This window comes from Notechis scutatus, chromosome 9 (assembly GCF_049901735.1).
Source record: "Notechis scutatus isolate UNSWTSFEM ecotype Mainland chromosome 9, rNotScu1.2, whole genome shotgun sequence".
In the NCBI taxonomy this organism is placed as follows: domain Eukaryota; kingdom Metazoa; phylum Chordata; class Lepidosauria; order Squamata; family Elapidae; genus Notechis; species Notechis scutatus.
Window position 1 is genome coordinate 11,393,172 of NC_142017.1, and position 16,508 is coordinate 11,409,679.

The 16,508-nt window shown below is 40.0% G+C and overlaps 1 protein-coding gene and 1 long non-coding RNA gene across 3 annotated transcripts in view; both read right to left on the minus strand.

Annotated features, from left to right (window-relative positions):
* LOC148129833 (uncharacterized) overlaps positions 1–16,508 on the minus strand; it is a 304,663-nt gene that overhangs the window by 163,691 nt on the left and 124,464 nt on the right. The window lies entirely within an intron of this gene.
* On the minus strand, positions 2,245–15,354 carry CA7 (carbonic anhydrase 7). Of its 2 annotated transcripts, none has more exons than XM_026672034.2 (7): positions 15,273–15,354; positions 11,999–12,196; positions 10,710–10,828; positions 9,713–9,808; positions 8,172–8,234; positions 6,313–6,468; positions 2,245–4,014 (listed from the first exon to the last, which is right to left on the minus strand). In XM_026672034.2, the coding sequence occupies exons 1-7, from the start codon at positions 15,310–15,312 to the stop codon at positions 3,892–3,894; spliced, it is 795 nt and encodes a 264-aa protein (XP_026527819.2). In that variant the 5' UTR covers positions 15,313–15,354; the 3' UTR covers positions 2,245–3,891. The 2 variants fall into 2 exon arrangements, with proteins under 2 accessions (XP_026527819.2, XP_087827733.1); XM_087971607.1 differs by having other exon boundaries at positions 6,300–6,468.

Below are 16,508 nucleotides of genomic sequence, written 5' to 3' on the forward strand. Positions count from 1 at the left end.
GATAATACACTCGCTCGCCTTTAAAGGTCAGGAGAGAGCATTTGGTTAGGTTTTCCCGGAGTCCCTAAAACAAAACAAGCCCTTTTTTGCTTTTTTTTTTTTTAAAAAGTGATCAGAAAGAAGGAGGGTGTTGATGGTGCTGATGGAAAAAAACCCAGGTTGACTAGTTTGTCACGTTTTCTGTTGCAAGCCTTTCCAAAGTGGAGGCTTGGGTTTTTTCCATCTTAAGTCAGGTACTTGATCTATTCCTCTGGACTGTTGTAAATGTCAGTGAGTTGATAATTTTTGGCTCCTCTTCTGTGTATTTCCCCATTTATATTTAGGAGAAATGCCAGATGACAAAACGTGACTTTGAAAAAAAAAAAACGTGAGCACCAAAGCCCTTTTTAAAAAGGTGTTGAATGGCAACCTGTGGATACCTTTGGTTATAATCAGTTAAAAAGCTGATCGACTTTAAACCTCTGGAGAACCATTTGGTCGGTTTAAAAAGCCCTACTTGCTGTTTTAGATAGATAGAATACTTTATTGGCCAAGTGTGATTGGACACACAAGGAATTTGTCTTGGTGTAAATACTCTCAGTATACATAAAGAAAAGGTACATTCGTTAAGAATCAAGAATCATAACGTACAACACTTAATAATAGTCATAGGGTACAATCAACTATCAAATCATACTAGGAAACAGTCAAGTGGGAGGGGATGGGTGAGAAGGAGTGGTGAGAAGATTAACAGTAATAGTAGTGTACACTTTGTAAATAGTTGAACAGTTGTAACGTCTGTAGTAAAGTGAGTAGGTCTACAGTGGATTTTTGACCACACTTGGAAAAGGATCTCCAAGAGGTCAAGACATTTCTGATTTAATCTCAGTCATTACACAGAGTCCAGCTACTAATGTGAATAATAATAATCACAATATACAAAAATCCTCCTAAGCATACCTATATGCTAGGAATCCATTGGCAATATCCATTTTACTCTCCGAATTCATGGAGACCTAATCAGGCTCAAAAAACATGCACCTTCCTAACCATACCTATGGGTTCTGAATCCATTGGCGATAATCCATTTTGCTCTTTGAATTCATGGAGACCTAACTCTAAGTGGATTTCACCCCAGTGGGATTTTCCCATGTATTTTGCCAAGAAACCTAGATAAGGCAGGCTTAAAAAGCATTCACCCTCTGTGCTGGTCAGACAGTATATAGTTAATTGGGAATTGGGAGTTGTCTCCTTAAGGGAATGCCTCATGGGAAATGTAGTTCATGTCATGTGGTCACATCTGCAATCCTGCTTGGTCACTGAATTGACCTCTAGTTGGGTTGGGGGAAGCCTTTGTTCTTTGCCTTGCCTGGACCCAACAGCGTGCTGGATCACTTGCTGGATCAATATGGGATGAAGATAACCATATTTTCACACTATGAAGACAACTATGCAAAGATTGGACATTAGATGAATCTCAGCGTAACTCTGAGTTATACCTTGAGGATGCCTATTATGATCCAATAAAGAGAATTTTTGTATGGAAGCCTTTGTAGAGTTTAACTGCTTATCTCAAGTATCTGAGAAGATAAATCTTGCTTGGGACAAGACACCCTCCTAACCATACCGATGGGCTTTGAATCCATTGGTGATGTCCATTTTGCTCTTTGAATTCATGGAGACCTAACCCTAAGTGGATTTGCCCACCAATGGGATTTTCCCATGTATTTCACCTGGAAACATAAATAGGGCAGGATCAAAATGTCTGCACTCTCCTAAGCCTACGGATGTGCAAGGAATCCATTGGCGATGTCCATTTTGCTGTCCAAATTCATGGAGACCTAACCCTAAGTAGATTGCCCCCCCCTCCCCCGATGGGATTTTCTTATGTATTTTACAAGGAAACTGACAATAGAAATACAATGACTGTGGCAGAAGAAAGCAAAAATGGTACGAATAGGTGCTTTGCAACCAAAACCATCTGGAGCTGCACTGAATACTATCAGCATTGACACAATCACCATCAGTCAACTGCAAAGGCCACTTTACTTGGAACAGCTTACATCTCACTATGATCCCTGTAATATTAAACAAGAACCTTTATCGCATGTCCTTGAGAAGTACTAGGTAGGTGGACATATGTGGCAATCCTGTGTAAACCTCTGGCTGACTGTGTGACGAGTATAATCATTTGAATTTTGCATTGTCAAATGATTTGGGGGAGGGTGACTTTCCAATAAAGGCGAAAATTGGGGGTATTCTCTGTTTTTGTAAAAAAAAAGAATAGAGAATACCCCAATAATTGAGCAAATGGGGAACTCGGGGTCCTGTATGAGTCAGAACTGCCTCTTGTGGTCTCTAGAAACTCAGCTGTTTAATGATAGATGACATGTACTGTTTGGAAAGGCTTAGATTAAATCAACTAGCGTTACATTAAAAAAGTAAAACAGGTTCGTTCCTGTGTAAGTCTTGAAGAACCATCATTAGCGGTTCGATTTGTTCGGTTTTAGGGTTCAGTGCAATGAAGCATTTTGAACAGTGGTGGGATTCAACATTTTTTTTTTACTACAGGTTCTGTGGGTGTGGCTTGCTGGGTGTGGCTTGGGCATGGCTGGGGAAGGATACTGTAAAATCCCCATTCCCTCCCCACCCCACTAACCTGCTTTCCAGCTCCGTTCTCCTGTGCAGGGCAACCAAAGAAGACCCAGCCAATCAGCTGGGATTCAGGAGGCAGAGAATAGGTGGGGGTGGGGCCAGTCAGAGGTGGTCTTTGCTGGTTCTCCGAACTACTCAAAATTTCCACTACTGGTTCTCCAGAACCGGTCAGAACCTGCTGAATACCACCTCTGATTTTGAAGCTTATTCAAGGAAAGATGGCTGCCACAAGGAAGAGGGGGCCAACTTACTTACCCAAACACCCCTAGGCAGGAAAAGAAACAATGGATGGAGAGAAGCAATCTAGAACTAAGGAGAACATTTCTAATAGCAAGAACAATTAACCAGTAGAAAAAATTGTCTTCGGAAATTATGGATGCCCCAATACTGGAGGCTTTTAAGGAAAGACTTGACAACCACCTATCAGAAATAGTATAGGTCTCCTACGAGAACAGGGCGTTGGACTAGATGACCTCCATGGTCCCTTCCAACTTTGTTAACTGTTACTATCTAGGTCTGGAATGAATGAATGGGTGGTTTTCAAACGGACATCATCCCTCTCTATTATCCTTGCTGGTTAGGATCAAGTTGGAGTTTTAGGTAAGCAGCATTTTTGAAGGACTATGGTTCTGTATCCCTGGCAAACATCTTCAAGAAGGATTGTTTGAAGCAGAAAAATACAGCATGAAGGGCAATGAAGTTCAAGCAAAACATTGAAGTATTGACAGCTTTAGTCAAGCACAAATTCCTATGGCTTATTTTAGGCTTTGCGGCTATAAAAGCACATCGGAAGACAGCTAACACTGATGGCTGTGAAAAATATATTGCCCTTTAACACCCATTAATTTTCAGATAGAAATATTGAAGGACTTTTCATTCTGGTTTCCTAAATTATCCCAACTATTTTTCTACAGTGGGTGACAGGTAATATGAACATAAAATGATTTCAGTTCTCCAAAACGCTGGTCCTTCCATAATCCAAGGAACATCACAGACAAGCTGGGAGGTTTGGAGACCACTTGCAATTTTCAATAGTTCAAGGGGGTAGAAAGAATTGTGGAAGGAAGGAAGGTTCAAGTTCTTAAAAACCTTTTCTGTGGAGGTCTGGAGTGGTATGGATGCTTTTCAAGATACGTTGAAATAGAATCGTGTCAAACTCAATAGATGTCTTGCATTTTACAGCCTTGGATGAAAATCAGTCTTAAGTCTTGATTTGAGAAACTCTCTTTGCGTTCTTCCTTCTCCTTTTCATTCTTTTTATATCTGGAAGGATGCCCGAACGACCCTCCCCTTAAGAGGCTGAGGGGGCCGAAAATTATTCACCATTGGGATTTTTTCATCTTCCTCTGTCGTAAAAAGGAGACTTCTGAATTTCTCCATCTGTAAACACACAAGAGATGGCATTACAGCTAGAAACACAGTCTGTAACAATGCTAGCAAGCAAATGATACTAAAGAAAACAGCACTTGCATCATTTTTTTTATTTCATTCTGTTCATCCAGTCACACTCATAACTAGGTTATTCATCTACTGTTATTTGGGTTTTTTTTGTTTTGCAACAGATTTGCAAAATTTGATTTTAAACAATGCATCCTAACAGGCAAAGAAATACACAAAAAAAGTCTACAATGTACACACAATGCTTTCAAACCTGAGATATAGCTACACACACAAAAAGAAATTTATAGAAGGCCTAAGTACTGTAGTTAAAGAGGAAAACAATTTCACTGGAAACTCAACATAACCCAGCTTATGGCAATCAAAACATGCTTAAAAGACATTTTTCCCTCAAAGATTACATTTAGAAATGATGAGAATAATCTAACAGATATACAATCAATCTCAGCTACAGTTAAACAAATGATCTGTGCCCAAGGGAAGCCCAGGTCGGTTCAGTTCTTTCTACAGATGTTAAATGTAGGTGGGCAACCTTAAGATCCTACTACTCTCTTCCTTGCATTTTTTTTTTTTTTTGGTTTTCAGTCTTTATAAAGAATGTTTTAAATATGCAAACCTGGGCAACTCCTTTTCTTAATCTCACAGTGCTCTTTAAGACCACCCTTCTATGATTTGCCAGAAAAATCAAATACAGGTAGTCCTCAACTTATAGCAATTCATTTAGTGACCGTTGGAAGTTACAACAGAACTAAAAAAAAAGTGACTTATCCCCTTGGTCATATGATTGAAATTCAGACGGTTGGCAACTGTCAGAAAATCCTTTATCCACAAACAAATCTTCGGATTGATACCCAAATTGGACATTTTAAGAAACAAACAACCTGTTGGGTAGAATGGTGTTAAAGGCAGAACTATAATCCACAAATAACAGCCTTGCGTATGTTCCCTCTTGTTCCAAATGATTCAATACAGTATGGACAACAATAGACGTAGCATCATCAGTTGACCTGTTACTCCTATATGCAAATTGGCATGGGTCCAAAGTGGAAGACTAACCTTAATGTAGTTCGGCACCAGTCTCTCAAAACATTTCATGACAACAGATGTCATACAAAGCTTCTCCTCTGGTAATACTGATTTGCAAACTATGGCATTCAAATCCTTTGCTAGACCAATACTTGAATTCAGTTCTGGTGTCTGGAATCCGCACTGTATATCAGACATAAATACAATTGAGCGATTCCAGAAGTATTTTACCAGAAGAGTACTACATGCCTCTGTTTGCAACAGAATACCCTACACCAGCATATTTGAGATTCTAGGCTTAGACAACCTTGAACTACCCCAGCTAAAACTGGACTTAAGCACAGTACAGAAAATCATGTTTCAGTGTCTTACCAGTTAAAGAATATTTCAGATTTAACTACAACAACACAAGAGCACACAACAGATATAAACTAAATGTAAACCACTCCAAACTCAATTGCAGGAAGTACGATTTCAGCAACAGAGTGGTCAATGTCTGGAACTCACTACCTGATTCGGTTGTCACCTGTTCAAACCCCCACTCCTTTACCCTCAAACTAACCTCTATTGACCTCACCCCATTCCTAAGAGGTCTGTAAGGGGTGTGCATAAGCGCACAATCGTGCCTACCGTCCCTGTCCTATTATCCCCAATTATTAGTTCCTATTTCTTATATTTAAACTTATGTTTATTCTTATTTCTATTGTATTGTAAGCTTTTGACAAAATAAATAAATAAATGTTAAATCTACTGGTCTATAATCATTGAGAGATACCACTACTGTCTGCTTAGGGACTGACACTATAAGAAAAAGAAGAAGAAGCGATCACACGACCCCAGGACACTGCAACTATCATAAATATGAGTCAGTTGAATTTGAATTTGACTTAACTGTCCCCCTTACCAACAGAAATTTTAGGTTCAATAGTTGTGATCGTAAGTTGAGGACTATCTGTGTCAACAATGTTAATTCCCTGCAGATTTTCAATGGAACTCGTCTCCCTGCATAAATAAACTTACCTCTAAATCCCTCTCTAAAATGATGATAATTTTTTTAAATCATGGAGAAAAATAAAATCCATTTCTTTGGATAGGATAGCTAAATCTTTTGCAGCTTGGATGCTGAAAGTGCATTTCTAGGAGAATAAATTTTTTTTTTTTTAAATTCAGCATTTTCTCCTGATAACATTCGGGAAGAATATTTTCCCTAAACATCAGACATCTACATTCTTATCACTCACCCGCAAGATTTACCTGTTTCTCTGATATTTGGATAGCTTCCTTCAGTACTATCCAGGTGACACTCTCGTGGAGAGGTGGCGTGGTCAAAGATCCGGCATAAGTCCAGTACTTTTTGCCAGGGGGAAGCAGAGTGCTTGGGTTGAAAGATCTGAATTCAGCTTTTGTTCCCTAGGAGACGTTTCAACAAGAAGGAGAACGTGTTATTTGATATTTGGGTTTTATTTTTTAAAAAATTTAAGAAACAACTTCACTGGAGAAAGTAACTACTATATGTTTGGAAGAGTTAGCGAAAAAAGGAAACCAGGCCGACACATGGCTGGATACCCTCAAAGCTGACACCAGCCAGATCATTAAAAAAATGCAAAGAAGTAATGCAAGATTGGAAGACATTGGAGAGACCTGGCTCAGAGACTCGCAAGAGTCAGGCATGACTGAATGGATAACATCATCATCAACATCATGACATGACTAAAGATGCAAACAAAAATGATTAAAAAAAAAAAATCTTGGAAACTATAGAAAACAAAAACGAGACAAGCAAAACCCCCAAAGCACTAAAAGAACTAAAAAGTTGGGTCCATGCTGAACTGGTGAAGAAAAAGAAAGAGACACAAAATAGATCTGTGATATGGAATGATCTAAGAAAAAACAACAACCCAAAACCAGATTCCTTACCAGAAGCCACTGTAATTTTTTTTTTGCTCTGAAAGCTTAAAAGAATTTTATAAAAGTTAGAAAACTTGGATGGTTTTTTGCATGAATAATGTAATATCATTCACATCCAGGCTCCAAAATAAAATTTAAAAAACCCAACACCTTAGGTGTCAGTTTTGCATTATGATGATACAGCTAAAAGAATACTTGAAGCAGGTGCAGAAAATCTAAGCATCAAGATAAATATATAGGCATGCACATTTCTATAAATATTACAGCTTGCACAGTTTAATTGGATTTAACTTCCATAATTCACTTAAGCACAACTGATTTCCATAGGTTACTTTCAAGGGCATTAATTCTGGATTCAATCTAAAATGTCCAGCCAGAACCCAAGTATAATATCCCCTCCTCTTGTTATCACAAAACTTAATCTTTCTGGTATATGCAAGAGACGTGCAGTGTTGGATTTGATTCCATGAACTTGCTTGGAGAAGGCAGGGCCAGAAATGTAGCATCTGTCTGAGCTCCATAGGATAGCTGTGTCTTCATCAAAGAAAAGGTGCTGCTGCTTTGAAGAATTCCAGATGGTTGCCATGTCTCAACCTTCATGAGCTCTGAAGCACCTATTCAAGTCTACTTCCTCTTTAGAAGTAGTATTGAGGAAAGACAGTAGAAGGAAAACTCCAATATCTACTGTAGAATTTTATTATACGGTCATGTGGTTTGTCTCTCCCTTTCTTCCCTATCATATATCAGGTTCACTGAAATTCTGTTGTAAAGTTAGATATTAAACCTCTGTCGAGTTTGAAGTAGGTCAAAATAGGGTTGATAGTTTGTAGTTCAAAATATAATGGAAACCCATCCACTCAACTCGGCATACTGTTTGAATCAGACCGTTACAATAAACCATGATACTTTGTAGAAGACAGTAGACATCCTTCTGAAGAATGTCTTATTCAGCCTAGAAGTTCTAAAGAGGTTCTGATTTGATTCCAAACACTATTGAGAAAGTGGTTGGAGTTTGTCCACAGGGAGCCTTGGAAGAAATAGATTAACTGGATCTCTTCCAGTGATGTTGCAGGGCAAGGCATATCTAACCACTGGCTCAAAATGTCCATAAAAGAAGGGTGAGCATAACAGTCAAAAACTTAATGAGAAATAATGTCAACATTCATGTCCATATAATTCAAGAGCAATCTACATTGAAAACTTACTTTAAATTTGACCATATAGAAGGCATCAGTCAATCGGTTCATAGAAGTATGTTCTTCTCCAACCTAAATGTTGAAAAGGGCAGAGAAGAGACAATATGAAAGTAGAGGCAATTACAATACAGAGTAAGTAAATGATTTCTTCAGTCTATGACCATGATGGCAAACCTATGGCATGTGTGCCCAAAGTGGCATGCAGAGCCATGTTGCTTGGCGTTGCCCGTTCCTCTTCTGGGTTTCCGGTGCACATGCGTGCAATGATCAGCTGGCCTTCGTGCCTGCAGCAGTGCCGGAAACTGGAAGAGCTGGTCTTCCATTTTCTGGCATGGGCATGCACGCAGGCTAGCTGATTGTCACGCGTGCATGCGTGCCAGTAACTGGAAGACTAATTGGCCATTGCACATGTGCATGCCGGAAACCAGAAGTTAATGTCCTGTCACGCGCATGCCCCTGGGCAGTTCCTCTTCTGGGTTGTGGCCCCAATGAGTGAACGCCCGCGTGCTCCCTTTTCGGCACTTGTTGCTGAAAAAGTTCACCATGACTTGTAGGCTTCTGCTCTACCCACTACTTTTGAAACCATTCAGCTTTTTAGAAACACTCTGAGGTTACAATAAAAGGGAAGGAGAGTCACGATTACACCTTTCTTTTCCCGATGCCTGGAATGACTTTCGGAGGTCAGTGTGCCTAAAATGCCACTAACACACTCACTCATAGTCCTCTTGTGCAAACCCCGTGCTTTGGGCACTACTCTTAACCCAGTTCACTTCCCAGTTTTGTTCACATGGGAAAAATAGGAGGAAAGAGCATTAGGTACCTTGCTTGGAGTTGTACCCTACCGAAATGTGGAATATCAATCAAAACGTATCAATGATTCAATAAAATAAGTAAATAAAATATCCTTTCAGACTTGATTGCCTCCTGGTGTACATTTTCAAGATTCAAAGCCTGTTCATGTCTGCACAGAGAGGAAACTTGTTTTGCATTGCAAACACTGTAGAAGACTCATGTTAGCTGATAGGGCCAAAAATTTCAGCAGGAGCCTGGCAGCCCCCCACTTTCCAACTAACAGATTTTATTAATAGTTATGAGCTGCACTACACCTTTTAATAAAATTGTTCGTTGGAAATGTGTTACTATCTGGATTCTTCTGGATTTGCGGTTGTTTATCCTTTTACACTGACACTGTTCACCTTTTGTGTTAAGCTATGTACCTCATGATGGTTTGCTGAAGAGAGCAAACCACTGTTGTTGTTTTTTTACTTAATGCAAGCCATAAGCCAGGATTTTCAGAAGGACTAACTTTACTTAACATATTGGGGGGGGGAAACAATCACATGATGGCAAAGGAAAGGTGTGACCTCAAATGCTATAAACCATGGGGTGTCCAATCTTGGCAACTTTACATTCTGTGGACTTCAATTCCAGAATTCTGGAAGTTGCAGTCCACAAGTTTTAAAGTTGCCAAGGTTGGACACCCTTGCTGTACATCATGTGCTGATGGGTGATAAGCATATATAACACATACAGGATGCTGAGGCTCTCACCTCTAAGAAAACCCCAATCACGGCAAGGCCATCTGGGGCAGCTACAGCTTCTCCAAATGTTGTGTATTTCTTGGCATTCCAGTGAACTAAATGGAGCTGAGGAGGAGAATCAGACAACGCTGTTATCCAAAACATAAACATACAAGGTCTTGCTTTTCCTATCCCTGACCACATCAAACAGGTGAACTGAACGTATTGCTTTGTCCCAAAAAGAAAGTTGAATTTTTTGAAGGTCCAATAACATTGGCAGATAGTTGTATTTTTTACCAGGTAAGTCAGGGGAAAATGCGAAGGAAAGTATCTAGAGTAGCCAACTCCCAATTTCCCAGCCAGCCAATTCTTTAACCATTCTGGTTGGGGAATTCTGGGAGTTGTCCACACTTCTTAAAGTCACCAGAGCTGAGAATTAAAAATATGAGCTTAGATCAGTGGCTGCCACTAAATCCAGCCACTGGATTCACATAGAGGAAAAATAAAGGAACAAGATTTGCAGGATAATTAACATCTAATGGAAAAGGAAGTCCTAAAAACAGAAGATCCCAAAAAGATTCAAGAAGGGGAGGCCTGACAACATAAATGCAGTTTGCTTACGTGTGGTTTAATATATTAAGTGAACATACTGTAATTTCCAAACCATAGTTTATGCATAAGCATGTGAACCCAGCCAATGGTCAATAAACCATGGTTAAACGTGTAAAATTTTACTTGTGTGAAATTAACTTTTTTTAATTGGCTATTTGCTGTTTTTCACATTCTTGCTAAACAATGTATGATAAAGAACAGGCCTAATATATCCATTTTTTTTACACAGAACTACTAAAATAACTTTACTTTTTAGGTGATTGTATATCTACACCAGGCAAAAAGCTTTGCTTTTAGAAACCTGGAGAAAATTCAGCAATTTTTGGCTAATCTGAAAGGTCCACAGATCCTCCCATCTCCTTTATGCTTTTGTATTGTGCACAGCTTTGCTCTTTCAATGTTCATATCAACTCACCTCGCAAGGAAAAGATTTCCCATTAATGGTATGTTCGGATCCAGACTTCTGGCTTGTCCCCCAGTGAAAATGGAATTGTTTCAGCCTATAAGGATTTTTCAAGGGGCCTCCACTGATAGCTGGAACCCAAAAAGAAAGCGGAAATAGATAGGTGTTCCTATAGCAATAGCAATAGCAGTAAGACTTATATACTGCTTCATAGTGCTTTACAGCTACTACATTAGAGTAGTAACAATCGTATTCCTTTCTTCCCGTCTTCCTTGGCCAAAGGCAGAGGACAAAAGGGCAGCTGCTGCAATGGTTAAGGCACCCAGTTAGAAACTGGGAGACCTGAATTCTAGTCCCGTCTTAGGCACCAAATCAGCTGGGTGACCTTAGGCCAGTCCTTCTCATTCGGCTCTATGAAATAGGCAATGGAAACCCGCTTCCAAGATCTTGCCAGGAAAATTGTCGGAACTAGCCCAGGCAGTCATCAGGAGTCAAAAATGGACTTGAAAAAACAAAACAGAAGTGAAAAGCTAAAGGGATTACAATAAGAGAGTTTCTGTAACGGAAGACCGGAACACTTTCTAGATTTACAGTTTTATTTACAACACATGGCAATGTGCAAGCAGAAACAAAAACGGCCCTTTTTCAAAATGGTAGGTTTTGCCTCCCAAAACCCGGAGAGTTCCATATTGTAAAGTGCATTCCTCTCAGCTCCAAAACTCCTTGACTGGTTCACATATCATATTAAGCCAGTTTGCTTAACCAGAGTTTATTGAGTATGTAACAATTGTCTAGTTTCACACCGCAGCCATGAATGTTGCAATGCTTTCTTACCTTCTTTGGAAGCGCAAATGCGATAACACTCAGGGTCATCCACAGAAGCCCTGACTTCCAGATGCCCAATTCCATAGTCCAAAATTATTTTAATTGCTGGGGCTGAATGCTCTGGCTGAAATCCATGCAAAGTCATCCATTTTAGTGCCTTCAAGGGCACCAAGTCTTAATGCTGAGACCTGCAGTTTTTCCCCTTGCAAAAGAGGCTTTTGATGTATTAGCTCATTCTCAAGATGCTTGAGAAACTTTCCAATGGCTACATTCTGCGTATCAGTTCCATCTGAATAGCCTTTAAAGATGGAATACGTTTCTGAATGATCACTGGAATGCCAATTAATCTTGGAGCTATTACCTGTTCCTTTTGTTTGTTTTACAAATTGTGGTGGTTGTAGATTATATTTTGCGTAAAAAGCTGGAGGTGGGGTATGTGTTTGTGTGGAGATTTTAAAAATCAATAAATTGCTCACCTGTTTTGTCATCGACATCCTTGAAATCCACCATGACTGAATGCCCGTTGTTGGAGATGCCAAGAGATGAATCCGATCCATAGGAAATACTAAGAGGCTTCAAACTGGGGTCAAAGATAGCTTGCGTGGAGATGATATCAATTGGAGATTGACGGCTGCCTTGGGCAATGGGATAAGACTTATACCATTGAGAAGGTCCTTTGGGGAGGAAGAAAGAACAGCTAAGAACGTAAGCTAGAAGTTTCAAAATCGTGTTCCTCTTCCCCTACAGTTTTGGAGTCCTAGTTGTTTAAAGTTGATGCATTAGTAGAGAACTCTTTTGCTGAGGGGATCCCAATAGCAAAACATTTTTTGCTAAGGAGGATGCTTTGCTTACAAAAGTTACAGCTGCAACTCCTGGCATTTCCTGTGGAAAGATTTGGAATTGAGGCAGGAGATAGGAGAGATTTATGGAGATCAGCCACTGTCAAATGGTGATAAACGGGACATACTTTTAAGACACAGTTAGACTTCTGCTTGTTCAGAGTGCAAACCATAAAGCTGTTTCCTGATTACATCTCATAAAGTTGATAGTGATATCTTTGGCAGAGACATAAATCTAACGTGCAATTCATCAAGATAAAATGCTCACTGTTAAAACTACTACTATATGTTAACTAGAATCCTTATCTCTTTTTGCCTGGTTTGGGATGAGTTTTAGTACAGATAGTCTTTGACTTACAACCGTTCATTTAGTGACCATTGGAAGTTTCAACGGCATTGAAAAAAGTGACTTATGACCTGGGGGGATTCAAAATTTTTAACAACCAGTTCTGTGGGCATGGCTTAGGTGGTGGGCATGGCTTGGTGGTCATGTGACTGGGTGGACATGGCTTGGTGGTCATGTTGTTGGTGAGGTGTGGCCAACTCAATATCACATTGAGGCACGCATCTTCTCGCCGGGCCTCTCATGACTGTGGGGATGCTGCAACAGCCGTAAGTGTGAAAAATGGTCATAAGTCACTTTTTTCAGTGCCATTGTAACTTTAAATGGTCACTCCACACAAGCAAAGTACTAGCAAAGGAGGGAGAAAAAAAACTCCATTCCTGAGACAGGAAGTCTAGTCCTGCCAAGAATGTAATAAGGTTAACGGAGAGGCAGTTTCTGTAAGCAACACCAGAATGTTTCCTTCCTGCCTTCCTTACAGGATTAGGCCAGTCATTTCTTCTAACAACCGGTTCTCTGAACTGCTTAGAATGTTAACAACTGGTTCTAGTGAATAGGTGCAAACTGGTAGAATCCCACCCCTGCTTATGACCATTTTTCACACTTACGACCCTTGCAGCATCCCCAAAGTCACGTGATTTACATTTAGATCCTTGAGAAGTGGTTCATATTTATGACGGTTGCAATGTCCCAGGGCTATCTGATAACCTTTTGTGACTTTCTGACAATGAGGAAGCTAGATTCACCCAACAACCATGTTGCCAATTTAACAATTGCAATGATTTACTTAAATGTGGCAAGAAAAGTCATAAAATGGTAGCAAAACTCACCTAACAAACACTTAGCAACATAAATTTTGGGCTCAATTGTGGTCATAAGTCAAGGACTACCTGTATCTCTAAATCCACCAGGAGGGATCTGGTCTGCTCTCTTTCCTCTTTCTGGGGTCCAAACGCTTCTGCCTGAGACTTTCATCTTGATTAGAGGAAGAAGAGGCCTTAGATGAAAGTCCACCCAGGAAGTGGTACTCAAAGGCTAATTGAGATCTACTGTGAACAAACAAATGCCTGCAGACTCATAACATTTTATAGATAATCTAGGTTTGTGCATGGTTATGTGTGGACATGTTATACCTGCCTTGCTCTGGCTACAGGTCAGTTCCAAGATCTCAAGCCAATGGCCTAAGAACTTTGCTTGAGGGCAATCTGCATGAAATGCTCTGAGACGCTCAGCTGCTTCCTTAGCAAAGTTGTCAGCCTTTGAATGTGGCTTGGTAGCTTGCATGGCTCTTCAAAGGAAATGGGATGAGTTAGACAATCTTTTCCCCCAATAAAGAAGTATATTTGTAGCTTGGGGGTTGAAATGAGGGGTCTTTGGTGTTCTCTGAGCTTGGTTGTTTGCTTGTACATGTGTTGTTGAGCCGCGGTGGAGCAATGGTTAGAGTGCGGTACTGCAGGCTACTTCTGATGACTGCCGGCTGCGTGCAATTTGGCAGTTCAAATCCCATCAGGCTCAAGGTTGACTCAGCCTTCCATCCTTCCGAGGTGGGTAAAATGAGGACTCCAAACTGTTGGGGGTAATATGTTGACTTTATAAACCACTTAGAGAGGGTCTGTAAAGCACTGTAAAGCAGTATATAAGTCTAAGTGCTATTGTTATAGTTACCAACTAGGCCATACTCATCAATGCGGATGGTGATCTATGCACTGATGAGTTTACCTAGTTGGTTAATGAGCTGACTGGTAGGTCCTTGGTGCTCTCTGAGCTTGGTTGTTTTCTTGCAGACCTTTCATTACCCAAACTAGGTAACACCATCAGGGCTAGATCTTATCACTCAACTGGTCTGAGATAAGCCACAAAGAACAAGTCCCGTACAGAACTCAATAGTACTGACTGATACCTGTCTTCAACCCTGGATCAGTATCCTCAATTACCCCTGAAAGCATCAGGTACATAGTTACTCCTCCAACATCCTCTTGCCATCTCCTGCCCTGAAATAGTTGCCTTCTTAAGACTAATGGTATGTAGTCGCTCCTAACGTTGAGGTAAGTCACTCCTCTTCTGGGCCAAACTGCTTGGGGAGTATTTGTTTCCGATGCCTTATTTTTAAAAACGTGACCTATTCCTTAATCAGCATTAGAGCACCCATGTTCTATCGACTTTTTCCCCCGGTTTGATTAGCATACAGAATAATGTTTGGTCAGCATTGCTTGCAAGCATCTTTTTAATGGGTTTCTGCATTTGGAAAAGCCGATAGAAAAGGACCCCAGTTCAGCAAAAGTACTGAGTTACTTTTTTTTTTTCCTAATAAAAGACCTGAACAAAAAGACCCAAACGTCCCCTGATGTTACCAAAAAATTATAAATCGGACCCACCGATAATGTAAAAGCTGCTTAAAGGTTAACCCTTTCATTCCCTGATGCATATTGCCTGATGGTAGTGGGAATGGGATGTAGGGAATAAAGCCAAGCAGTACAATATAATTATATTGAATGGAAGGAAGAAAAGATGGGATGCAGTAAAGAAGGGGGGAAAAAGAGAAGGGGAAGGGTTGTGCAAATCACCTACCATCTTTCTGGCCGTATCCCCAGCAGTTATGGCCTGTCATTATGTGGGTTGCTTTCTTCTGCTTGGCTGCCAGATCATTTAATCCAAGCGCATCAGCTTACCTGCATTTATAATAGCTCACTTGCAGGACAGTGTTCGGCTCTTAAAGAGACAGCAGCAAATTCTTCTCGTACATTTTTTACATGCTTTCAAACTGCTAGGTTGACAGAAGCTGGGACAAGAAGCTGGGACACTTTGCACCACTTAGAATTGATGTGCATGTGCGTGCATCGAACTAGGGCATTTTTCCTTCATGTGCAGATTACGGATTGTCATTCTTCAGGTTAAGAGGCCCATCAACAAGGACAGCATGGCACTTTGGTGTATGATTGGGACATTTCTGCTCTGAAGAAGTCTTACGGATGGGTTGATTACCCTAAGGTGATTAATAGTTCTGCTGAATTTAAAGCCAGTTGAAGAGCAGAAGCAAGGATGTTTTTTCGTTGTTCAAAACACAGTTGGGATTCAAAACACATTGTTTAAAACACACTTGGGACAGAATGGGGATTTCTGGTTGATATGGAATGAAGGGTTGGTGGACAGTAGTACCTATAAATTAGCATGAGAAACACTGTTTTGCATTTGTTTTAAACCTAAGCCAATATTTTGTACCATTTGAAAATATTTCGTACCATTTTTACATTTATTATAGACTTTATCATAGGACAGACTGCTGTATGGTAAATAAATAACTTTATTACAGACTGAAACTTTTCTGAACCTCAGTCCATTTTATAATTTCACCTGGAATGATGGCATAATAAAAGCAGCTGCTTTAAGTGTCCAAAGACTGCTGGATAACAGACCAGTATAAATAAACAAAGGGATGGTTTTGGCTTTGTTTTCGTGTGTAAGACAGGCATTAATATTAAAGTTTCCCTTGCACAATAAATAGACTTGATGGGTCAGCATTATATGCACATCAAGCCAATTGCATCTTAGTCAAAGTATGGATTAAATGCAAAATGCAAAGGTAAATTATATATTGTTTTTAGGACCTTCTGAATGGATGTTACATCTTGCAGGACATCTATAAACTTTTCTGACAAAGATGCTGGTCACCCTGCAAAGGTTTGTGTGCATGTGTGTGAGTGTGTGTGTTGTGTGTATATACACATGCACACATTTTATGAACTAAAGTCTCATCACTACATTAAAGGACAAATTAGCCTCCACAGCACACACCAATACTGTCCT

Coding starts and splice junctions, on each gene's coding strand:
- CA7 (XM_026672034.2), bottom strand. CDS start 15,312: ATGACAGGCCATAACTGCTGGGGATACGGCCAGAAAGATG. Junction 8,235..9,712: donor TGATTGGGGTTTTCTTAGAG/GTGAGAGCCTCA, acceptor TTCAACATTTAG/GTTGGAGAAGAACATACTTC. Junction 6,469..8,171: donor TCTATATGGTCAAATTTAAA/GTAAGTTTTCAA, acceptor AACGTCTCCTAG/GGAACAAAAGCTGAATTCAG.